Below are 26,371 nucleotides of genomic sequence, written 5' to 3'. Positions count from 1 at the left end.
CAAGATTGCATAATTCTTGAGGATTCACTTCATTTCTTACTTTTTTCACATAGATATTCTGTAATTTAGCATGACTGAATAAAGAAGAAACCGTTAGGTGATTACTTTTTCTAGTAGTTTGGAAAACAACGAAAATAAGGTATATCTCATACTGCAGAATTATAATTAGTAATATCTAGTTCAAAATTTCTTTTCCCCTCTAATCTGGCCATGTCAACTGTTTGTGATTTAAAGAAATTCTAGTTTGTGCTTTACAATAGGAACACGAATTTTCATATATTTCACTGCATTTTACGTTCTTTTGGTTAGTGTATCTTTTACTTCAATTCCAATGTCATTTTTTTCAGCCCATCTAAAAATAGCATCTCCAGCACATGAACTCTAAGTAAAAATTACTGTTAACTCTCCTTCCCATGCAACTTCTTTATAATTTCTGAAAATCCCAGCAAACAAATCTAGTGGACGAAGCACTTCATTTTTCTTTCTTTTAATCTTACATTATTAAGGACATGACATTCCATTGTTAAATCACTGGCTATAGTCAAAGTTAATCTCACAAAGGCAGATAAAGGAACGAATGGATGTTCCACTCTAGACAAAATATTGTTTCCTTTCTTTATACTGGTGACCTTGAACAACTTTGGCACATAGTTATCAACAAATTTTTATTGGGTTTTGCAACATATGAGGGGTAATCTGTACCATTTTTGCAATAACACTAAAACTCATATAGAATTATGCATGGCTGGGATGAACCAATCCTTTTCCAACATTAATATTAATTTCTTTGTTTCTGTTGGGGAGATTCAGATTATTTTTAGTCTTCTCATTGACTTGGAATGAGTAAAACAGATAACTCCCGTTTTTGTTCATGATTTATTACGAAAAAATTTAGTAAGACATTTTTAAAATTACTGTTACATGATTATCATTAAAGTCAATAAGATTGTCATTGTCATCAGTTCCATAACTGATAATTCTGAATAGGTTCAAAAATTAGAATTATACAGGATAATGTGACTCATGAATTACTGATTCACCAAATGCTGCATTAGAATTAGGGGTGGGACACTGTCCTTAGCCTGCTGCAGCTAGCACTGTCCAACTGATACATGGCTACCAATTGGCAAAACTCAACCAAAACCAATTCAAATAAAATTAAACAATGAAAGACTATGTAGTATTGAACCATTTTTCACTGATGTTAAAGAAAAGAGAAAGAAAGAGAAAACAACTGCTTTAAATTTACTCACTACATTAGTTTTTCCTGTAGTCAAAAAGATTATTGAATATGTAACAAATAAGAAAGAAAGAAAAAGACAACACAACACAAAGCTAGATTTCTTCAATTGCTATTAGCAGCATTACCTTATTTTGCAACAATTGATTCCCTTGCTGGTGGTTCCGCAGCAATTTCAAATGCAGTAATAAACAAGAGAAAAGGAGATACAGAGTTGGAAGAACAGAAAAGACATAATGAAGTAAAGGAAAGGAAAATACACTGGTGATAGAAAAAATTTCAAAGAACAGCTGATTTCTATGCTAATGCATAAGGAATTTCGATATAGAAAAAATTAGTTAAACATTTAAAAAATAAATATTTTGGCAACACTTTTATGATTCCTAGAGTATACAAATCTGGAACAGTTAATTTAGATACATCTGATCATGTTGGTTCTCACTGTTATTATAAGAATAGTGATATATCCACCAATATGACTAGTTAATTGTTTAGGAAAAAATGATCTGTACCACAGTGCTAAGAGAATACAAAATATAAATGAAGTAATTTGTGGTCATTTATGTCTATTTGTGATAAAATTGCTGCCAGATAAATACAAATTTAATGATATTTTGAATATAATAAATAGACATTTTTAAAAATAATGTCAATTACTGAATTAATTTCAAAGTTTAAAGATTTCCAATCAGAAATGAAAAAAGATCCGCAAATAAATAATGTAATTCAACAATTTAAGAAAAAGTTAATGCTATTTTCAAAATTAGTAGAGATTTTATTGGGTTAAAAGTAGAATAATTGTGAATGTTAATGAGCCAATTGATGCAAAGGATGTAATGAATAAACATTATTTACAGAATGAGTTATGAAATGTTACAAATCCTAAATATACAAGTAGTCTAACACAGATGAATAATTATGTCAGTAAAATTAATCTAACTAATTACTTTACAAAAAACCAGAAAAATTCTTTATAGGTTATTTCTCAGAAACAGGTTTAACTCAATGCTAAACTATGTAAGTAACCCTAAAAAAAGTGTATGATAAACAAATCCTTGAATTTACTTTTATGACTGGAGGCATACGAAATATACCCAATTTCGAGTTCAAGTCTATTTACAAAAAAATTGTTGTTGTTGGTCGAAATATAAATAAACTATTATCTTTTAATGACTCGGATACCACACAAAGTCTTTACGATAATCTATGTGAAATGGCTCCTACTCAGTCAATAATAACAAATAGATCAAGCTTTCTCATTATAAGATTAAAAGATTCTGTTAAAACTGTTCCAGTTGATGCAAAGATAATTATATTTGGTGAAATAATTTAAATCTTTTTACATTTTCATTCTATATAAATGAATAATCATGCTCAGTAGTACTGTTTGAAGTATAATAATTCTATTAAAGCACATAATCCTCATAGATTAACAACGAAATATAAATGACAAGGAACTGAAGTTCTTAATACGTATGTACAACTAAAAAGAGTAACTTTGTTAAATAATTTTGTACATGTAGGGGGTCACTAGAACCGATTAATGTTGGTGATCGATTTATTAATGAATTACATAAACAAATGAGAAAATTTTTTAAAAGATGAAGTGTTGTTTCACATGGTATATGTGATTTATGGCAAGCAGATTTAGCTGAATTGGACTCTGGGAAACTCAAATAAATTTCGAAATAAATAAAGGATATAAATATTCATCAACTGTTATAGATGTTTTTTTTTCAAAATTTACTTGGGCAATTCGAGCTACAAATAAAACAGCGAAAAATGTAGCTAATTCTTTCAAAAAAATATTCATTGGTAGAAAACCTAGAAATTTACAAACAGAGAATGGCAAAGAATTTTATAACACAAAATTTCATGAAGTAACGAAAAAATATAACATTAATCATTATTCAGCTTTTAGTGTATTAAAAGCATCTGTTGTTGAACGATTTAAAAGAACATTAAAAGAAAATGTGTGTGGAAAAATGTTCTCTTGAAGGAAATTATAAATGGGTGGAACTAGTTTTTATATCAGTTGACGAATATAACAACACAAATCATACAACTATAAAAATCAAACCAACAGAAGTGAAGGAAAATAATGATATACCCACAACTATTGTGTCTAATGGAAAAGCGTAATTTAAAATAGGTGATATTGTCAGAATTAGTTAACTTAAAGAAATTTGGAAAAAAGTTCTACAGCTAATTCTCAACGGAAATTCTCAGAATTGAGATGTTATTCATTCTAATCCAGTCACATACAAATTGAAAGACATCGAATGATATTTCTATGAACAAGAATTATTGAAAACAAAATATGCAGATGAATATCTTGTTAAAAAGTTTTGGGAAAGAAATGAGGTAATGTTTATGTTAAATGGTTGGGTATTGATAATTCACATAATAGTTGGGTAAATAAAACAAAAGTTATTTTATAAAATATTAATAAATACTCTTATATATGAATTCCTACACTAAGAATGAAAATATTTATACTTTTATTCTTTTTAGCTGTATGTTATTTGATTGAGGAGATCCCTCTATATTCATATATCATTTAAGTTGTGAAATTCTGAATTACTTGTAAATTCTCAAGGAGACAAAATTTGTATTGTTGATGAATACTTTAATAAACAGATTTATATTAATCCAGTCTGATCAAGATTCTCTAAATCATTGATCAATTCTTCTTGTGTATAGTCATTGGAAATATTAAAATAATTGTATTGAGAAACAATCATTAATGTTCTTTCATTCTTTAGTATAAATTTATTAACTTATGATCATATTCAAGTCTCAATGTTTCTTCACAGTCTGTATGTCTATCTATAATTACATATCACTCTTTCAAACATTTCTTCACTCTAACTAAATAATTAGTATATACATATTCATCATCAAATAATATTAAATTTTTATGTCTCAAATTAAAATATTGTGTTGGTGTAACTACATGCAGCTGTATTCTCGTAATTATTTCATTTTCTTCAGTGATTTGTTCTCTTAGGTTTTGAATGGTATGTCTTCTTTCCTTCAGAACACAGGTAGCCATTTCTTTATCAGTAAGACACTGCTGGTCACACTTTAATTCTCTTTATCTTTTAATATTTTTCCCTTAACATTATCATCTAAAGATTTTCTACAGATAGAATATACCAATACGTCACACACATCTTTAGCTTTAAACCATTTCAATCATTTATCAGACAAACTTCTTTACCATCATAAAACTTGTGTTGTTATAAATTCGAATAAATTTTCATAGAAGTGCTTGAGACGACTAAGCCTGCTTCAACTAGCGCTTCTTCACCTGTCGCCATATATTACAAAAAAATTATTACTTTTTTATTTACAGAGGACGATTTTTTTCAGTGGCTGACTCTCTTTAAGATGAATTTTGGTGAAGAAGATTCTATATATCTTTAATCAGTGCTTATTGAGAATGATTATCCAAAGTATTGAAATAATTTCTGTGGCAATTATTTCTTAATGTGTCTTTCATTCAATGATACCAATTTACTGAATTTGATACATAATATAGTTCTTAAAAATTCTTCACAATTTAGGTGTGGTTTTCTGAAAACATCTTTCTATTTTTCACATTTTAAAATTGATCATCGATAATATAATATTCATAATTAAAATCATATCATCATGAAATAACAAAACTAGGTCTCATAATTTCATCATGTAATTGAGGAATAATATCAGGTAAAATGTATTGATTTCTTCATTTCTTGTTTATTACATCAAAAGCCATATCAACACTTTCTCTCAAATTTTCTATTTGGGTTTCATACAATTTATCTATATTCTCTAGTCGTTCTGTACCTTAATTTTTGTATCTATTTGATTTCTATAGGCATGTAACATTTCATTTCTAATCTTGTATTCGCCATGTTCGCGAATTGCTGGTAAATATTCTTGTGTAACCCAGTTTCTGAATGCTTTGCTTCTTGGTTTTGCGATTTAAAAATTAAAAGTTGTAAGCCCCATTCATTAATTAATATTGATGATCTTTCATTACCTCTTAATCTCGAGGTGGCCTTGGTGTATAAATTTTCAAATGTAATTTTATCTTATATATCCCCATGTGGGCTAACTGCATAGTCAGTGTCTTTATATTCTAATACTTCAGCAACAACTTTTGCTTTAAGTCACAGGTTATTATTTTCATCAATAATCACAAATGCTTACTTACCATTATATGCAAGCTTGTTATTAACAAATTCTATGATTGACTCCATGTATAGAGAAAAGAATATATATTACATAAATTAAAATTCTTTAGTGGTCCATTCAAAATTTCATAATAAATATTTTTTTCTTTTCTCATTTATTTCATCAACTATATCATTGGACTGGTCACATTATTTCTAAATGAAATAAGACTGTTGAAGTGAATATTGTACGTTTCTTTGCTTTAATCTGCTGTGTGTACAACAAAATAATTATTAAGCGTATGATCTACTAAATTATAATCTGTGTATTTATATATTTCACCATATATTATTTTACTTTCTTTAGCTCTTCTACTTTTATGACTGGAATATCTTCCTGAAAGATGATTTTTGTACTTTACAGAAACAAAATAATTATTCTTGGCATATTTCTTGGATGTGTCAATGTAAATAAATTGTTCTTTCTTCAGCTCTACTACATCAGAAACTGTATTTCTCAGTTGTAGACATTCTTGGTCTTTTGCGTGTATTTCTATTACCTGTTGTTCAATCATGTTTTACGATTTATCCTTTTCAACAATTGCATTCTACTTCAGATAATCGAGTAATTTTGTTCTAAAGGAATGTAATATTGTACTGCTTTTTTATACTCTTTTGTAACGAGTGTCATTACCAAATTTTTAAAATTTTCAATAGTTCATAAAATACATTTCTTCTGAACAAGATTTTTTGGTCTTAATGTTTTCATTTCGTTTTGAATGTACTCACATTCTAATACTAAAGTACGGTCGTAATTAATTTGTTTCTTTGGTATTTCACTATCTCTAAGAGATTTAAGATAACCTCTTTCTCCAGGTGGGAAACTTTTTCCATCAGGAATTCCATATCGAAAAGTTAAAATATCATTTGTAGTTAACATATTTTTCCCTTTAAACGATGGGTCCCGAATATCTTTAAACTATGTATCTAAATTTAATCTACAATTATTGTTCTGAACAAATTCTAATATATCCATAGTATTGCAAATAAGCCCCCCCCCCTTGAACCATGGACCTTGCCATTCATGGGGAGCCTTGCGTGCCTCAGTGATACAGATAGCTGTACCATAGGTGCAACCACAACAGAGAGGTATCTGTTGAGAGGCCAGACAAATGTGTGGTTCCTGAAAGGGGGCAGCAGCCTTTTCAGTAGTTGCAGGGGCAACAGTCTGGATGACTGACTGATCTGGCCTTGTTACAATAACCAAAACGGCCTTGCTGTGCTGGTACTGCGAAAGGCTGAAAGCAAGGTGAAACTACAGCCATAATTTTTCCCGCGGGCATGCAGCTTTAGAGTATAATTAAATGATGATGGCATCCTCTTGGGTAAAATATTCCGGAGGTAAAATAGTCCCCCATTCGGATCTCCGGGCAGGGCCTACTCAAGAGGAAGTCGTTATCCGAAGAAAGAAAACTGGCGTTCTACGGATCGGAGCGTGGAATGTCAGATCACTTAAGAGGGCAGGTAGGTTAGAAATTTTAAAAAGGGAAATGGATAAGTTAAATTTAGGTATCATGGGAATCAGTGAAGTTCGGTGGCAGGAGGAACAAGACTTTTGGTCAGGTGACTACAGGGTTATAAACACAAAATCAGGGGTAATGGAGGAGTAGAATTAGTAATGAGTAGGAAAATAGGAATGTAGGTAAGCAACTACAAACAGCATAGGGAACGCATTATTGTGGCCAAGATAGATATGAAGCCCACACCTACTACAGTAGTACAAGTTTATATGCCAACTGGCTCTGCAGATGACGAAGAAATTGAAGATATGTATGATGAAATAAAAGAAATTATTCAGATAGTGAAGGGAGACGAAAATTTAATAGTAATGGGTGACTGGAATTCGAGTGTAGGAAAAGGGAGAGAAGGAAACATAGTAGGTGAATATGGATTGGGGCTAAGAAATGAAAGAGAAAGCCGCCTAGTAGAATTTTGCACAGAGCACAAATTAATCATAGCTAACACTTGGTTTAAGAATCATGAAAGAAGGCTGTATACATGGAAGAACCCTGGAGATACTAAAAGGTATCAGATAGATTATATAATGGTAAGACAAAGATTTAGGAACCAGGTTTTAAGGTGTAAGACATTTCCAGGGGCAGATGTGGACTCTGACCACAATCTATTGGTTATGACCTGTAGATTAAAACTGAAGAAACTGCAAAAAGGTGGGAAATTAAGGAGATGGGACCTGGATAAACTGAAAGAACCAGAGGTTGTACAGAGTTTCAGGGAGAGCATAAGGAAACAATTGACAGGAATAGGGGAAAGAAATACAGTAGAAGAAGAATGGGTAGCTCTGAGGGATGAAGTAGTGAAGGCAGCAGAGGATAAAGTAGCTAAAAAGACGAGGGCTGCTAGAAATCCTTTGAGTAACAGAAGAAATATTGAATTTAATTGATGAAAGGAGAAAATATAAAAATGCAGTAAATGAAGCAGGCAAAAAGGAATACAAACGTCTCAAAAATGAGATCGACAAGAAGTGCAAAATGGCTAAGCAGGGATGGCTAGAGGACAAATGTAAGGATGTAGAAGCTTATCTCACTAGGAGTAAGATAGATACTGCCTACAGGAAAATTAAAGAGACCTTTGGAGAGAAGAGAACCACGTGTATGAATATCAAGAGCTCAGATGGCAACCCAGTTCTAAACAAAGAAGGGAAGGCAGAAAGGTGGAAGGAGTATATAGAAGGTTTATACAAGGGCGATGTACTTGAGGACAATATTGTGGAAATGGAAGAAGATGTAGATGAAGACGAAATATGAGTTACGATACTGCGTGAAGAGTTTGACAGAGCACTGAAAGACCTGAGTCGAAACAAGGCCCCCCGGAGTAGACAACATTCCATTAGAACTACTGATGGCCTTGGGAGAGCCAGTCATGACAAAACTCTACCAGTTGGTGAACAAGATGTATGAGACAGGCGAAATACCCTCAGACTTCAAGAAGAATATAATAATTCCAATCCCAAAGAAAACAGGTGTTGACAAGTGCGAAAATTACCGAACTATCAGTTTAATAAGTCACAGCTGCAAAATACTAACACGAATTATGTACAGACGAATGGAAAAACTAGTAGAAGCCGACCTCGGGGAAGATCAGTTTTGGATTCCCTAGAAATGTTGGAACACATGAGGCAATACTGACCCTACGTCTTATCTTAGAAGCTAGATTAAGGAAGGGCATATCTACGTTTCTAGCGTTTGTAGACTTATACAGCTTTTGACAACGTTCACTGGAATACTCTCTTTCAAATTCTAAAGGTGGCAGGGGTAAAATACAGGGAGCGAAAGGCTATTTACAATTTGTACAGAAACCTGATGGCAGTTGTAAAAGTCGAAGGACATGAAAGGGAAGCAGTGGTTGGGAAGGAAGTGAGGTAGGGTTGTAGTCCCTCCCTGATGTTATTCAATCTATATTAAAATCCATGGAGAAGAAATAAAAACTTTGAGGTTTGCCAATGACATCGTAATTCTGCGAAAGACAGCAAAGGACTTGGAAGAGCAATTGAACAGAATGGACAGTGTCTTAAAAGGAGGGTATAAGATGAACATCAACAAAAGCAAAACGAGCATAATGAAATGTAGTCGAATTAAGTTGAGTGATGCTTAGGGAGTTAGTTTAGGAAATGAGACACTTAAAGTGGTAAATGAGTTTTGCTATTTGGGGAGCAAAATAAATGATGATGGTCGAAGTAGAGAGGATACAAAATGTAGACTGGCAATGGCAAGGACAGCATTTCTGAAGAAGAGAAATTTGTTAACATCGAGCATAGACTTAAGTGTCAGGAAGTCGTTTCTGAAAGTATTTGTATGGATTGTAACCATGTATGGAAGTGAAACATGGGCGATAAATAGTTTGGACAAAAAGAGAATAGAAGCTTTCGAAATGTGGTGCTACAGAAGAATGCTGAAGATTAGATGAGTGGATCACATAACTAATGAGGAAGTATTGAATAGGACTGGGGAGAAGTTGGTGGCACAACTTGACCAGAAGAAGGGTTTGGTTGGTAGGACATGTTCTGAGGCATCAAGGGATCACCAATTTAGTATTGGAGGGCAGCGTGGAGGGTAAAAATCGTAGAGGGAGACCAAGAGATGAATACACTAAGCAGATTCAGAAGGATGTAGGTTGCAGTAGGTACTGGGAGATGAAGAAGCTTGCACAGGATAGAGTAGCATGGAGAGCTGCATCAAACCTGTCTCAGGACTGAAGACCACAACAACAACATTGCAAATAACATTAGATGTACTTGAAACCACTTGACCTGGCACTGTATGTGGCACCCTTTATATAGAATAATAGTATATTAGATAAAAGTATTAACAGTAATTTCCTTAAGTGTGTGCACAATTTATTTTTTATAAAAAATGTAATGTACTACAAAATCATAAATAGAATATAAAATACACAGTAGAAATGTTAGTGAAGGTAAAATTAAGAGTGTAAGTATTTTATGTAACAAATATCTAGACCACAGCAACAAAAAAGTGGGTTCATTTATCAAGGATTAATTTTTTATTTAAGTAATGAAAAGTAGTCTTAATAAATGGAAGTCAGGAAATGTGAAGACTGTGAAGTGGAGAAATCAATTGATAACTTTCACTCATATAAACATGTATAGGATAAAAATTCACATATTTGTAAAGAATGTATTAGTAACTACGAAAACAGTAGCTGTAGTAAAGTATTTTTTGTGTGTGGAAACATACTACATCTGATTAATATAAGGAATATATTGAACAAATTTCATGTGAGGAGAATTTTAAAATATTGTTATCCACAGACAATGATGATTGTGATAGTGACCAAAAAACATGTTGGTTCTCAAGAAATTAGAGTTCAGTTATTTTTACCTAATTCCTACATCTACGGAAAACATTTAAGTAAATGTAGGATTTTTCAAATGGAAGATAAGGTAAAAAGATGTACTGTCAGTGAACCATATAAAATTAATGGAAGGTAAAATTTAATTAAGACATCAATTTTTCATTTCTCACTTTTTGAAAACGTTCTCACTTTTTGTAAACGTAATTTTTTATCCATAATAAATGAATCAATTAATTTAATTATTCCATGTAATTTATCTCCACATACAAGAACTCAGGATGATTTGAACGCAAGGTAACTCAAAGATAAAGCAAAAAATCTTAGTATTAGAGTATACAGTAAATTAAAGAAATCAGAGATAATTAATACTATTGGGTTACTAGAGTTTCAATTTTATCCAGAATCTAGTAGAAAAAGACTAGATCAAGATCACAACAAGTACCTAATATAAATTATTTCTTCAAATTTGGTGAGGATATTGAAAAAAATCGACAACATAGAGAAGAAAAAATAATGAGACTACATCAAATTTATCCACTCAGTACCAATCTATATGACCAAGAAAAAGAGGCTGAGCCATCTGAAAAGCATATATTTGAGATTAAAGAAATAAGATTGACATTTAATGAAAAATTCCAAGCTTTCATCTGATGAGTATAAAATTATCTTTAATGATGCTTATATTGCTAAACTCGGTACTGTTCTTCAGAAAAATGATTATATAACGAACAGCTCTCAATTCTATGGCTGAAGTAGCAAAAAAGAACTAATCATAGAAAATGAGATAGGTTGAATATAACCTCCAAAAATGTTTTATCCAGTGGCTGCAGTGTGTAAAGCATCTAAGAATACTTGAGAATCTGTTCAAGTTTTCTGCAATAAAATCAGAGATATATTAATATCTGATGAGAGTAATTACATATCAGATGCCTCATATAATACGCAAATGATTGCGATTCCTATAGGATGAAAATGTAAACATAATAATAAATTTAGCTGATACTAAAAAGACTAAAGATGTATTACTAGAATTAATATTAATGACGATCTGTGTTGTTCTTGAGCAATAATAGTGACATTAACATATCATATAAAAACAAGATTAGAGAAGGAGATAAACAGAGGCTACAAAAAGAGTTAAGTGCAATATCATGTAGTGAGTTGGTTGAATGTAACGAAGAAGGCTTTGCTTTAGATGAGATTAAAAATCTTGAAGAATTGTTGGGCATTGAAATAAATGTTGTATGTGTTAAGAATTTCAGTTCAGTTATCTATAATGGTCCTGATAAAAAAATAAAAATATATGTGAATAAAGATCAATCCATTCTTATGTAATCAGCAGTGTGAATGCTTTCTTAGGATCATCATATTTATGTGATAAATGTGACAAACCAAATAAAAACAAAGATAATTAAAAAAGTAAAATAGACTCTAAAATCTGTATACTACACAATTGTTCAAAACTGTGGAAAACTAGATATATTCTGAAAACTGCAATCTGTACTGTTGTAATGAAGAACGCTTAAGAAATCACAAGAATTTTTGTGAAACAGCTTCAATATGTGAAGGATTTAAAAAGATCTGTTTGAAACTAAACCACAAAACTTCAGCTTTGAACTTTGCAGAAACTGTAATCAAGTAGGGAAAATTGAAAATCATAATTCTTACATATAATATATATTGCAAAAGTGTATTTCTGAAAGAAAATTTGATGACGGTTTTATAGTCCGAGGTTGTCCAGTGATGATGATGTTTGGTATGTGTGGTGTTCAACTGCATGGTCGCCAGCGCCAATAGAAAGTCCCAGTTTGTTCACAGTCCAATTTTCTTCACAGTCCAATCTAAGTACTGTCACTCATGATGAGGATGATGATAAAATGAGGAGGACATCACAAACACCCAGTCCCCAGGCAGAGAAAATCTCCAACCCAGCTGGGAATCGAACCTGGGACCCTGTGATCCAGAGGTAGGAATGCTTGCCTCTAGACCATGAGCTGCGGAAAAGGTTGCCCAAATTATAATAAAAATGGTTGTTATATTAATGGAGTATTCAATGATTTTTATGTTTACCAATGCTGTGAATGTGGAAAGATGGTTGGTGATATACAGTTTGAGTGTTATGAAGATGGATCCCTTAAGACAGCGAATTCCACCAACACAGAGAGATATGTTTGGTTTGATTTTAAAGCTTAATGAGAAACTGGTATACATATTATGAATCTCATAATTGTTCACATATTTTCAAGGAGATAGTGTTTACAAATTTGAGACAAATGATGAGTTTTGTAGTTGCACAATATGTGAAAAAAAAACAAGCATTACACATTCATAGCTCACTATGCTAAAGGATGCAATTCACTATTCATTTTCACGTACAGTAATGAAAAGACAATAAAACAATATATTGTCTAACAGGAAGTAACTTAATGTTATTGGGGATCAAAGGGTTCGGTCTACAAACTATAGATATCACTAATATTATACAAGTTTTACTTAGTAGTTTTCAAACATGTGATTTCAAAGAATTCAAGAAAAGATATTTTCCACATCTATTCAACAGGCAAGAAAATGAAAATTACATTGGACCAGTTCTGGATACTCGATATGATTATGTTTCACTATGAAACTGAAAGCTAGAAAAGCACCTCTCAAGTGGCTTAGCTCCAGAATTAAAGAAAATTATATGTTACATATGAAGAAAGAAATTAATGAGTACAGTAATTATATGTTGCAATATTAAGAAGAGGTTATTTGTAATGAAGAAAACAATTTCTAGAGATAGCTAATATATGTTTGCATGTCTATTTACAGGTTTGAATATTAATGTGACAATACTAATGCTGTATAATATACAGAACAGAAAGAAAACTATAGTAAAGAATCCATATGAAGGTTGAACAGTTTAAACAATAATAATATCTGTCATGCTTTTAGTGGTGGAGAAGTAAGATTAGCTGGAGCAAAAGTAGTTGGATCTGATAGAGAAAGTATTACTGTTTATCCATATCATGGTTTTTATGGCACGATTGTAAATTTTTTTTAAAAGTGAGATGATTAACAATAAATATAAAGAAAAATGGATGAAGTGACTTCTGAAATTTTCCCAGCGTATTTGTTCTTCTAATAATTTCCGGGTATGCAGCCGGATCCCGTCGACATTCTGCCACGATATTTCGGCCCAGAGACGTCCGGCCATCATCAGGTGAGTACACAACTACTGAAGAGCCCAAGTGCAGTCGCGTTATTTATGCCGATTCTCGGCATAGCAGAGTTGTACGTGCTGCCCTCGGTGGTGAAAGTAAAAGATCATCTAGTCACTGAGTATCGAATGACGCTTTCTGTTCCGCTGTGAATGTATAATTTTAATAACAGGATTCCAATTTTTATCCAGTTGAAAGCCGTTGTCAAGATTTATAAGATTATCGGCAAGACGTATTTCCACTGATTCCTTGATTACGGAATCCTAAAATCCGGAAACCGGAGCTAAAATTTTTGTTCCATTGTATTCCATTGAATGTCCCAATGAAATACAGTGCTCTGCTACTGCCGATTTGAACGGTTGTCGCAGACGGGTGTATCTTTCATGTTCTGTACATCGTTCATGGACAGTTCTTGTCGTCTGGCCAATATATGCAGAGCGACATTCTCAGGGAATTTTGTAGACGCCTGCTTTCTTCAGTTGTAAATCGTCTTTAACGGATCCAATCAGGGCCCGGTTCTTTGCTGGTGGACGGAAGATAACCTTGATTTTATTCTTCTTCAGTAATCGGCCTATTTTCGACGACACATTCCCGGCGTATGGAAGAAACGCAGTTGATTTAAAGTCGTCATCAGCGTCCTCAGTGCGCTGCTTCTTGTTATGACAGTTGCGCATGGCTTTTCTTATTTGGCGTGAAGTGTAGCCATTCTCTTTAAAAACCTTCTCCAAGTGTTCTAATTCTGCGTGGAGGTTTTCATCGTCCGATATTACATGCGCTCGATTTATTAAGGTACTGAGAACACCGGCTGTTTGTGCTGGGTGGTGGCAGCTTGACGCCTGGAGATACAGATCTGTGTGAGTCGGTATCCTGTACACAGAATGTCCTAATGATCCATCATTTTTACGGCATACTAGCACGTCTAGAAATGGTAAAGTGCCATCTTTTTCAATCTCCATCGTGAATTTGATGTTCTCATGTAAAGAGTTTAAATGATGAAGGAATTTCTCCAGTTCCTGTCTGCCATGAGGCCATACAACAAAAGTATCATCTACGTACCGCCAGAAGACCGTAGGCTTTAAGACAGCAGACTCAAGTGCTTTCTCCTCAAAGTCCTCCATAAAGAGATTAGCTACCACAGGGGACAAAGGGCTCCCCATGGCGACGCCGTCTGTTTGTTCAAAGAATTCGTCATTGAATAAAAAGTACGTTGAGGAGAGTATATGTTCAAACAAGGCCGTCATTTCTGCACTGAATAAGTTACCAATAAGATGTAACGATTCCATTAAAGGCACTTTGGTAAATAGTGAGACCACATCAAAGCTGACTAATAAATCCGAGCTGCTAAGCTTAACTTCCTTCAAGCGACTGACAAAATCCGCGACTGGAGGGGTCCGTTGAAGCCGAGTCTGGCGGGCGCGGACCACAGATGGAATACTCGACGCGGCGCGGACCGATTAGGGAACGCCCAGCTCCTCCCAGGCATAAATACTGGACTCGATCGACTCAAGGACCAGTCTCAGGTAGCACCTGAAGAAGACAGCGAGGCACGGTGTTGAAATATCGTGCGAGAAATACGCGAACATCCGGCTAGATTCCCGAATATCCAAGATGTCAACAGATCGCCGGAAAAGCATGAAGAATTACATGATGAAAGTAGTTGTTTTGGTACTTGGACGACTGATGAAGTAAAAATTTCTGTAGAAAAGGGATATAAAATTCTACATGTTCATGAAGAGTGAGATTTTAGAAATAAAGGCAAAATCTTGTTAAAAATTTATGTGAAAGATTTTATGAAAATAATATTAGAACCCAGTCCATATGATTATGAAGCTGTTGAAGACTATGTGAAAACAGTTTAAGAGAATTGAGATACTGTCGAAGATCCTGGAAAATCCAGGAAAACGAGCTGTTGCTAAGATATGTCTTAATTCATTATGGGGGAAATTTGGGCAAAAGAAAAAATGAGTCAGTCTACATATGTAATAAATTTATAGCTATTTTACGAGATACTATTGGATGTTTGAGTGGATAATAGACATCAATTTTATTAATGTCAATATAGTTCAGATGAAGTTCAATTTCAAGGATTATTATAAGTAAAATACTACAGCTAAAAATATTTTTATAGCTGCCTTCACTACATCAAATGCTTGGCTTAGATTGTACAATATGTTACATAAACTATGAGCATCTGTTACATATTTTGATACAGATAGTGTAGCATATATTGATTTGGTGAAAGTTCTCTGGAAGCATATTGTATGTTAGGCGAATGGACTGATAAATTAGAAAACAACTGGATTACAGACTGGGTTTCAACTAGCCAAGAAAGTTATTATTATGACAAAATGATGAAAAACAGAGATGAAGGTAAAGGGATCCACATTAAATTATAAGAGTATTCAAAATCTGAATGGAAAAATCTGTGATCAGATTATTTGAGAGAAAGGTGAAGAAAAAGATAATACGGCAATAAAGTCAGATCATTGGAGATGTTTATACCAAAAATTTAGTCAATGTACAGGCAAAAAAGCATTCTTATTTCAATATGTTAAAAGAGTTGTTCTAGATAGTTCTGATACAGTGCAATATGGAAATTAAAATATGTTTATTTTATTGATAAATATTAATAAGATTAAAATATTTCTTCTATTACATGAGTAGCATCCTATAAATTTTTAAACTTATTTTTATAGATTTACTTTTTGTATTTAGTTTTATGAGTGGGTTGTGTTTGGCCATTGAATTATAAGGGTGAGTCAAATGAAATCCATAAATATTTTTTAAAAATATTATTTATTGTGCAGAAGTGGTACAAAGCTGTATTGCTTTTCAACATACTCTCCCCTACGCTCAGTGCAAGTCCCCCAGCGCTTACAAAGTGCATAAATTCCCTTAGAAAAAATTCCCTTGATCATTAAACATCCTAGAGCACTGAATGTACCCTCATACTACTTTTGTACTCGCGTGTCAGGTTTTTTGGCACCGAACTGCCACACAATTTATTCAACAGCAAGTGCATAGTATCAGTTCTGTGCATCAAGGATCGCAAAACCTGCGGAAACTGGCTGTTGAGCTCAGTAATCGTTAAGCAACGGTTCTCCAGGATATTCTGCCACACCACTTGAACCAGGTGATCACTGATGAAGAACTGTTACCCACTGTCCTCTTCATCATGGATATATTGACTACGGTACCTTTCAGAAAAAAAAAACCTTCACCAGCGATGCATCATCTGCTCATGCTGTTCTGCCCACAGACCTGACAAAGGTGACAATGAATTTCGATAGGCGCTAAGTTTTGTGCGCTAAACAACAAGGAACAGTATCACTGCCCGAACCTCGAAGATGTATGTAGAGCAAACAGGAATGGCATTTCGGGGCACTGCAGCCACGGTACTGGCAACAGGCGGGACCTCTCCAGCCATAATTCGTGTGGCACATGATAGAGCTCTAGCGAATGCGCACTTTTCCCAGCTACATACACCTACATTGAAGGAAAGATCATGGATAAAGTTACTTTCTGGACTCGGCTTATAGATTCTGTTGCAACAGCATATTGCTAACACATTTTTAGAATATTGTGGCATCATAGCTGAGGTGAAGTAAATAATTTGACACCTACAAAGATTTGCTTGTACTGAACCTCAACTAGATCCCAATAATTCTGGGCAACTGTTGTTAACGATTGTATTTTTCTAGCAATACTTTATCTTCATTCTCCCCTCCTCCACCTGACTCATACTTCAGATTTCACAATCATTATGAGACATGTTTTGAAAATAATTTTTATTTAAACATAACACATTGCATTTTTTGCACAGTCTGAATACCCTTTACGCATTTAGATATTGCTGCAACATACTAAAAGCAGTTTAGGCGTTTAGATACTGCTGCAACATAATCATTATATTTTCTGATGCATTTAAAAATATTGTGACATCATAGATGAGGCAAAGTAATTAATTTGAGATCCATCTAGTTCTAAAGAAAACTGATGCAAATATTCTACTTTTGCTTATCAGCGAGTTTTTCAGACTTTTGGAATATTGTGATCTCATAGTAGTGCTGAATAATTAACATCCACAAGACTCTGTTGCATCCTAAAAGATGTGTGGTACATAGATATGACTACTCTGCACAGACAACAGTTTTTAATAGTAAGAACACCTCATGGTACAGGCAGTGAACTTTTGTCGCATTTCAACAGTGGACCATCTATTTGTGACAGGAAGCAGCTGGGATGTGAAAGAAGAGTTGATTTCATTTCGCAATTTAAGTGTATACAGAATACTATTTGAAGTAAAACTGTTCGACCACGACATATCTGTGTTACAGGCAAACATCGTTTTTAACGATTTGCATAGTATATGTTACATATCGGTTCCAGTATTGCATGGTGAATGATATATGATATATAGCTTCGAATAGAAATTGCCAATATGATAGGAGGGCCAGTCTGTAGACTTATTTTTGGAAGCCAGTAATGTAAACATAGTTGACAAAATTTTCGATATTTCAGGCAATTTAAATACTTAAACGTATTTATCATATTATAGTTGGGATACTGCTGAGAACAGGATAGATGGAGTTACATTGTAATGGTAATTTTGGCTCTGATTGGAGGAGGCGAGAGACATGTATAATGCAGTTTTTCATAAATAACTCTGTTCGTTTGGCTAGTTTCGGCCACAGACCAGGTGGGACACTACTGTGTAGTTTGCTCTTTTCATTTTAATGGTGACGAAAATTCTGGGATATGATAGAAGGAGATTAGAGACATGTAGTATGTTATGTAGTCTGTCATCAAACAATTCAATGTAAATTTTATGGACAAGGTGTGATTTCTGTGCATTATTTTAATATTCTACTTTAATTGGTTGGAAAAAGGAAAGTGGCAAGTATAAAGTACACAATTGGCCTGTACATAAATTATGTCAGATGGCACCGGACATGGTTTTTAAATTCCCACTAACTTTATTGCACTATTTCTGCAACCTTGTATTTTTGTTTTTCTCCTGCATATTTAATACTGCGCTACAACTACATCTACATCTATACTCTGCAGACCACAATGAGGCGCATGGTAGAGGGTTTTTCTCATTGTTCCAGTTATTACGGTCTGTTCGTGTTCCACATATGGAGAGCAGGAAGAATGATTGGTTGATTGCAACTGTGTGGGCATTAATTATTCTAATACTCTCCTCACAATTCCTATGTGAGCAAAACGTAGGGGGTTGTAGTATGTACGCAGAGTAATAATTTAAAGCCAGTTCTTGAATCTTCATTAGTAGACATTCTCAGGACAGTCTATCTCCAAGAGTATTCCAGTTCATTTCCTACAGTATATCTGTGAGACTCTCCAAAAGGTTAAACAAACCTGTGACCATTTGTGTTCCCGTTCTCCGTACACGTTCAATATCCCATGTTAGCCCTATATGGAACAGGTTCTGTATTCTTGAGCAATATTCTAGAACCAGTCGCATGAGTAACTGCTTGTACTTCCCCGCATTGTACCAATAAACCTAAATCTACCACTTGCTTTATCCATGACTGAACCTATGTCATCATTCCATTTCATATCCCTATGAAGTGTTACATCCAGGTATTTATCTAGGTTGGCCTATTCTAATAGTGACTCGCTGATGTTATAGTCGTTGGCTACTACATTTTTCGTTTTATGAAGTGAACACTTTACGATTCTAAACATTTAAAGCACATCGCCAATCTGTACCACTTTGACACCTTATCAAGATCTCACTGAATATTTACGCAGCTTCTTTTAATCATTATTTCATTATGCACGGAAGCACCTTGGAAACTGGTATAAGCATGCGTATTCAAATACAGAGATATGCAAATTGGCAGAATACGGCTCTGCCGTCGAAAATTCCTATTTAATACAATAAGTATTTGGCGCAGTTATACGGTCGGTTACTGCTTCTACAATGGCAGATTATCAAGATTTAATTGAGTTTGAAACTGGTGTTATAGTCAGCGCATGAGTGATGGGACACAGTGTCTTCGAGGTAGCGATGAAGTGGGGAATTTCCCGTAAGAACATTTCACGAGTTTTCGGTGAATATCAGGAATGCGGTATAACATCATATCTCCTACATCGTTACGGCCGAAAAAAGATCCTGCAAGAACGGTAACAACGACGTCTCAAGAGAATCGTTCAACGTGACAGAAGTGCAACCCTTCCACAAATTGCTGCAAATTTCAATGCTTCAACAAGTGTCAGTGTGTAAACCATTCAACGAAACATCATCGATGTGTGCTTTTGGAGCCAAAGGCCCACTTGTGTACCCTGGATGACTACACAACACAAAACTTTACACCTTGCTTAAAACTGTCAACACCGCCATTGGACTGTTATGACTGGAAACGAGTTGCCTGGTCGTTTCAAACTGTATCGAGTAGATTGATGCGTACGGGTATGCAGACAACCTCATGAATCCCTGGACCCTGCATGTCAGCTGGGGATTGTTCAAGCTATGTAATGGTGTGGGGCGTGTGCAGTTGGAGTGATATCGGACCCCAGATACGTCTAGATACAACTCCGACACTCTGATGGGTGACATGTACATAAGCATCCAGTCTGATCACTTACATCCATTCATGTCCATTGTGCATTCCAACAGACTTGGGCAATTCCAGCAGGACAATGCGACACCATACACGTCCAGAATAGCTACAGCGTGGCTCCAAGAACACGCTTCTGAGTGTAAATACTTCCACTGGCTACCAAACTCCCCAGGCATGAACATTATTGAGCATATCTGAGATGCCGTGCAACATGCTGTTCAGAAGATATGTCCAACCCCTCGTAATCTTAAGGATTTATGTACAGCTCTGCAGGATTCATCATGTCAGTGCCCTCGAGCACTAACTCAGACAGTATTCGAGTCCCTGTCATGTCATATTGTGGCACTTCTGTGTGATCATGGGGGCCCTACACGATATTAGGCAGGTGTACCAGTTTTTTTGGGTCTTCAGTGTTGATAACTGCATCAACTTTAAAAAGAATGATTTTACTGTTGATATAGTCTGCGAGATCATTAGTGTACAACATGAAACGGAAGGGTTCCAACACACTTCCCTTGTCACTCCCAAAGTTGCTTCTACATCTGACAGTGAGTCTCCATCCAAGATAACAAGTTGTGTCCTCCCCACCACAAAGTCTCAACGCAGTCATAAATTTCACATGATGCAGCATATGATCTCTCTTTTGGCAATAAGGGTAGGTGTGGTACTGAGTCAAACGAATGTCGGAAATCAAGAAATACAGTATCTACCTGATTGCCTTCATACAAAGCTTTTAGTATGTCACGCGAGGGAAGCTCGAGTTGGCTTTCACATTGTTTCTGAAGTCCATGCTGGTTGGCAACGAGGAGGTCATTCTGTTCAAGGTATCTCCTTACGTTTAAGTTCAGAATATGTTCTAGGATTCTACAACAAATCTATGTCAATGACACTGGACGGTAGTTTTGTCGATCACTTCTACTACCCTCCTTTTAGACAAGTGCGACCTGTGCCTCTTTTTGTGAACGGGGCATGGTTTTTTGTTCAACGGATCTGTGATAGGTTATAGTCAGATGAGGGGCCAACTTAAGTGCAAATTCAGTGTAGAATCTGACAGGGATTTCATCTAGCCCTGGAGCTTTGTTCCACTTTAACTTTTTCAGCAGTTTCTCAACACCACTGACGCTAATACTTATTTCATTCATCATCTCAGTGGTACAAGGATTAAACTGGGGAAACTCTTCTGAGTTTTCCTTTGTAGAAGAACTCTTTGAAACGAAGTTAAACATTTCAGATTTTGCTTTGCTACCTTCAATTTCAGTTCCTTCTCATTCGCTAGGGACTTGACACTAAGTTTGATGTCATGGACAGCCTTTACATATGACCAGAATTTCCTTGCGTTCTGTGGAAGAGCACTTGACAATATTGTGACAGCGTAGTCACTGTAGGCATCACACGTAGCTCTCTTGACAACCATATGTATTTCACTGAGTATCTCTCGATCTATAGCTCTACACTTTGTTTTACACCCATTACGCAGTAATTTCTATTTTTTTAAAAATTCCTTTACAGTGATTGTATACCAGAGAACGTTCTACTGTTTACTCGTATACCCAGTGCATGTTCCACTATTCGTTTAAATTGTAGCCTGAGTTCCTCTGCATGTTCATGCCTGTGCTGAAAGTTTGAAGTTCCTGATTGAGATACGACATTACTGATTTTTAATGTAGTTTATGGAACATGTATATCTTACTACATGTTTTAGTTGTCCTTTGTACCTTGGTAATTACTGTTACCACAACTGTGCCATGGTTACTGATACCAGTTCCGATGTGTACATGCTCAAAGCGGTCATTATTTGTTGCCATTTGATCCAATATATTTCGATCATGAATGAGGCTACTAACTATCTGTTCTAGGCAGATTTCAGAGAAGGCATTTGGTAATCGCGCCCACAACTAACAGAATTGTCATTTTGCAAATTAATTGTTGGATAATTAAAGTCTCTGCAGCTGATGACAGTGTGACTGACGAATTTATGTGCAAGTGAACTGAGGTTTCCTTTAATGTTTTCGGTTATATCAGGAGATGAATCTGGTGGGTGATAGAAAAATCCAATTATCACTTTATGCCCACACTTGACAATGAGTGTTCTCCAAACAATCTCACTTGCAGCTCCAATTTTTACCTCAGTGGATATGAGTTTGTTGTCTACTGCAACAAATACACCACACATTTACCTATCCTTACACACTTAAATTTTCCCCAAAACTCTCACTGCTATAAATTTGAAGTTTCAAACAGCTTTCTGTACCTAGTATTATGAGAGCTTTACTTCTTTTCATGGGCACTAGAAGCTCTGGTTCATTGTTGCGAATGCTTCATCAGTTTACCATTAGTATTTTAATACTCTCACTTGTGGGTGGCATTGCTTTGGATTTTACACTGATATTTATCTGTTTCCTAAAGCTGTCATTATCTGAATTGGATGGAGAGTCGCCTAATCTCAACAGCCCTGTCTGCAGGTCATACATAGTCAGCTACCTGAGTAGCAGACTCTGATGTGTTGTGCATATGAGACCCTTTTAGAGGGACCCTACAGTTCTGAACCAAATCGTGCAAGTCAAGGAAGTATCAGCCGAGCTTTTCACACAACTGTAGAAGTCTCTGGTTCAGTCCTTCCACTCTGCTCACTACCAAAGTGCCGCGATCAGTTCTGCAGACATTGCTGCAAATTGTGAGCTTCACTTAAAGTCCAGACACAAGGTTGGTCTTCTCAACCTTGTCTGTCATTCGCTGGAATTACCCAAGAATTTATTGTAATGTGTGCCAAAGTCTGCATTTGGTTATACCCTGTTCCGTCAATAGCTGCTGGAATTACCTTTTCAACGTGTTGAATGAGGCCAAGAGGCATTCAGACTGAGTGCATCTGGCATCCTTTCCTGTATGTTCGAGCTGCCGACAGTTAAAAGACCCTACCCTTATGTGTCTGCCCTTTCCTGACACTGAACGAAAACAGATTTCCCCCAAACAGTTGAAGTGTGTCCCACTGACTACGATTCGTTGGAGATTAGGAAGGGTCATGAGTTCCCACTGATAAAGGTGGTGTCATTGTTGATGTCAGTAGTTCAAGATCATCAGTAATGAAATAAGGCCAACAATCGATTTCCACGTCAAGTAGGACGTCTGTGGAAGTACTACCTGTGTCAAAATGCCTATACTTACACTACCACTGTAGCTGATTGGCTGGTAAGTTGGTTTAAGGAGTCAGAGGGACAAAACTGCTTGGTTATCAGTTCCTCTGCAGCTGGAACATTCGTGGCCCTTGCACAAGTTGTCAGCGTGACAACTGAGTGGAAGATTGGCAAACAACGAGAAATCAACGCATTTGGTTCAGAGCTATTTCCGAGGTAGCTCAAGTCAAAGTACACTTTGACTATAATTGAAACACTGGAATTATGTCATGCCACCTTGTCTGGTGCATGCTGTGAGAACCTATGTATGAGGGAAAATGCACCATTATGATCGTCAATTGCAGCCATTAACTCACTGACGCCAGTGCTTGGCGTCAACCATCACAAACTGTAACAGCGAAAAGATGCGACGCAGTTCAGCAAGTCACTCGTGAAAAGAGCTGCAAATAGTGAAAAACTTTACAATTCAGTGCTACAAGTAGTGAACACCTTTACAATTCATATTACTTCCCTGCTCTGGTGTAGAAAGTGTCTTCCCAATCCTTGAAAATGCATCTAGTTCACAAGAATCTTCTCATAGATTGGGAGAAGGGAGTGAGGTTAAAGAATAATATTAGTGGATCTCAAAGGCACAGTGATAGGTCACCTGGACTGGTGGTACACTCCAGTGGCAGCAAACCCACGGAAAACATATTAGGTGCTTTCTTCTGTCTATTAAGTGGGCGCTACCTAGGCTGTAAAGGGAGGTATTAATGTCTGGTAGTTTTATTTGGTTGCACATCGTCTCTCATCAGTGAAATGTTATAAAACCTATTCTATCCTCATGGGAGTTCACTACTTGTGGAATGGTCTGATATATCTGCTGACACACACCCAATCAAGAACGCCTAGGGTTAGAAGAAACTTGCAGTACAATATCACAGGAACTTCCTTCACACACCAGATGACCTCAGGAGAGCCCACATCAAGGAGTGACAGAGGTTTTAACAGCAACTGCTTGACTACCTTGTAGACAGGCCTTGTATATTACAATGCACAACGTAGAATAAGACATTATTGAATGTAGTCCAGCAGCGACGATGATTTCACAGATACAAAACAATGTGCATACCTGTAGATTCTTCCATGATTTACAGTCTTCAGGTATGCACCCGTGTTAGGTGCTGCATTTATTCTAAAGTCATCAAGTCTTCACACATTGCTGAACAATCAGTTAATTTCTATAAAAGAGCTTAAAAATAAACTAAATAAACAAAGAACTGAAAGAAAAGCAACTATGTATCATGTTACACTATGCAGTCACAATAACACGAACACCTGTCAAAATACTGCTGCTTCTTTAGATCACGAACGTAGACTGCGAGCTGTGTGAAATCTTTCATTGCCCTGCTGGTAGCTACCATCGGTTGAGGAAAAAGGAACTGCATGTAGTGGTGGACGTGGCTCCCAAGGATAGAAGCATGATTGTGTTGATCCATTGTGGCTTCCACAATGACGAGATCACCCACGTAATGCCACAAAAACTCCTCTGAGACCGCAACACTCTGTTCTCTGGCGCAAACCCTTCTGCCGATTGTTGAACGGCGTTTACTTTCAGACGTTTCACGCTGTACAGCCCAACTGCCTGATGGAATATAAGGCGAGTTTCATTTGTTTCGGTATTGGCGAACAAATTCTAGCCTGTCACCAATGAATAGCAGGCAGTATGAGTGCATGAACCAGTGGTCTGCTGCAGAGACCCATATATATAGCAACATTCGCTGAATGGTTATTGAGGAGATTCTGATGGCAGCCCCTTGGTTTATCTGGGTGGCCAGTTGCTCAACACATGCACGTCTATTTGCCGCAGTCATCGTTCATATATGGTCCATGGTGCACAGCAGATGCCTTACCACCAGTTTTGCATAGCGCCATTAAGCCATGCATGTTGTACTTTAACAATGGCGGCATATGGACAGTTAAAAAAACTAGCTGTTTGGGAAGCGCTTCCACTATTGTCCCAAAAAGCAATGATCAAGCCCTTTTGGATGTCAGGCAAATCGATCCGTTTCCCCATTATGACACCTGCATTTTTTTCAATCCCTCTCCCCCACCCAACAATTTTTTTATGCCCTCCACTGTTAATGCTGCCACCTGCCATCTGTGACTGGTTATTGTGCTTACGTTGAACATAGGTGATGGCCACATTAATGTGACTGAACTGTTTAAAAAGAAACTATAAGTTTCAGACCGCACACACTGCTTTGCCAGACTTTCGCAGACGACTTTCGTTAATCACTACCGTCTCTCTCTCTCTCTCTCTCTCTCTCTCTCTCTCTCTCTGTCAATTTATCTATGTATATATCTGTATGTATGTCGCTCTCTCTATGAAGTAAGAGCGCTGCTCTACTACTTACTACTGAGAGGAGCTTTCTTGGGCAGGAAAACCACAGCCACATTGTGACTCAAATAGGCCTCCGTTGTGTAGTCCGCGTGGGCCACGGCCCAGTGGGCGGTAATGACCCAGGCTGTGGTCTCGTTCTTAGTCCGATGAACGGTTCCCAGGCGAATGATGAACTTCTCAAATCTGCAAGAATAAATCTATTTTCAACTGCAAAGCCGACAGTCGATGTAAATAATTTTTACCTGTAGCTCATGGTAATCAATGCCACAGACATTACAGAACAGAAGAAAACACAGCTACTCTCTAGTAAAGCTGTACCAGGACCCTTTTTGTGTATCTAAAGACATCCACAAACACAATACGATATCACCTAAGTTAACTTAACAATGTTCTTCTGAGTTTAGTAACAGAATGTGTTATTTGTGTAATGAGTGATTCATCTGTTGAATATTTCAGAAATGGTTTAAATATGTTGAAGTTAAGCCACTACATAAGGAAATGAAGAAAAGCACTCAAATTTCTGCACAAAATCACTGTTGTTAGCATTCTCAAAAATTGTGGATATGTTAGTATAGAAGCTGATCTTATCTACCTGACTACAAATAATATATTGTCTATGACTCAGGATTACAAAATGGTTACAAACTAGATTATGGATATTTAAACATTGTATTTGAAAGAAAATGACAAAGATTTTTGGGCAAGGGTAGGAAGAAAAAGGTGAAAAGAGAATGAAGAAATGTACAATAAGATTAACTCGTTTAATGTAGTACAGAA

The 26,371-nt window shown here is 35.9% G+C and overlaps 1 protein-coding gene across 1 annotated transcript in view; it reads right to left on the bottom strand.

The window, feature by feature from the left end:
- Positions 1-26,371, bottom strand: part of LOC126291553 (collagenase-like) — a 163,288-nt gene that overhangs the window by 89,136 nt on the left and 47,781 nt on the right. Inside the window, exon 3 of the mRNA XM_049985064.1 lies at positions 25,608-25,777. Coding sequence (XP_049841021.1) covers positions 25,608-25,777 — 170 coding nt within the window. The remainder of the gene's footprint in view (positions 1-25,607; positions 25,778-26,371) is intronic.

Source organism: Schistocerca gregaria, chromosome 9 (genome assembly GCF_023897955.1).
Source record: "Schistocerca gregaria isolate iqSchGreg1 chromosome 9, iqSchGreg1.2, whole genome shotgun sequence".
Classification (NCBI taxonomy): domain Eukaryota; kingdom Metazoa; phylum Arthropoda; class Insecta; order Orthoptera; family Acrididae; genus Schistocerca; species Schistocerca gregaria.
The sequence above is the reverse complement of the archived record's forward strand: the minus strand, read 5'-3'. Positions and strand labels throughout refer to the sequence as shown.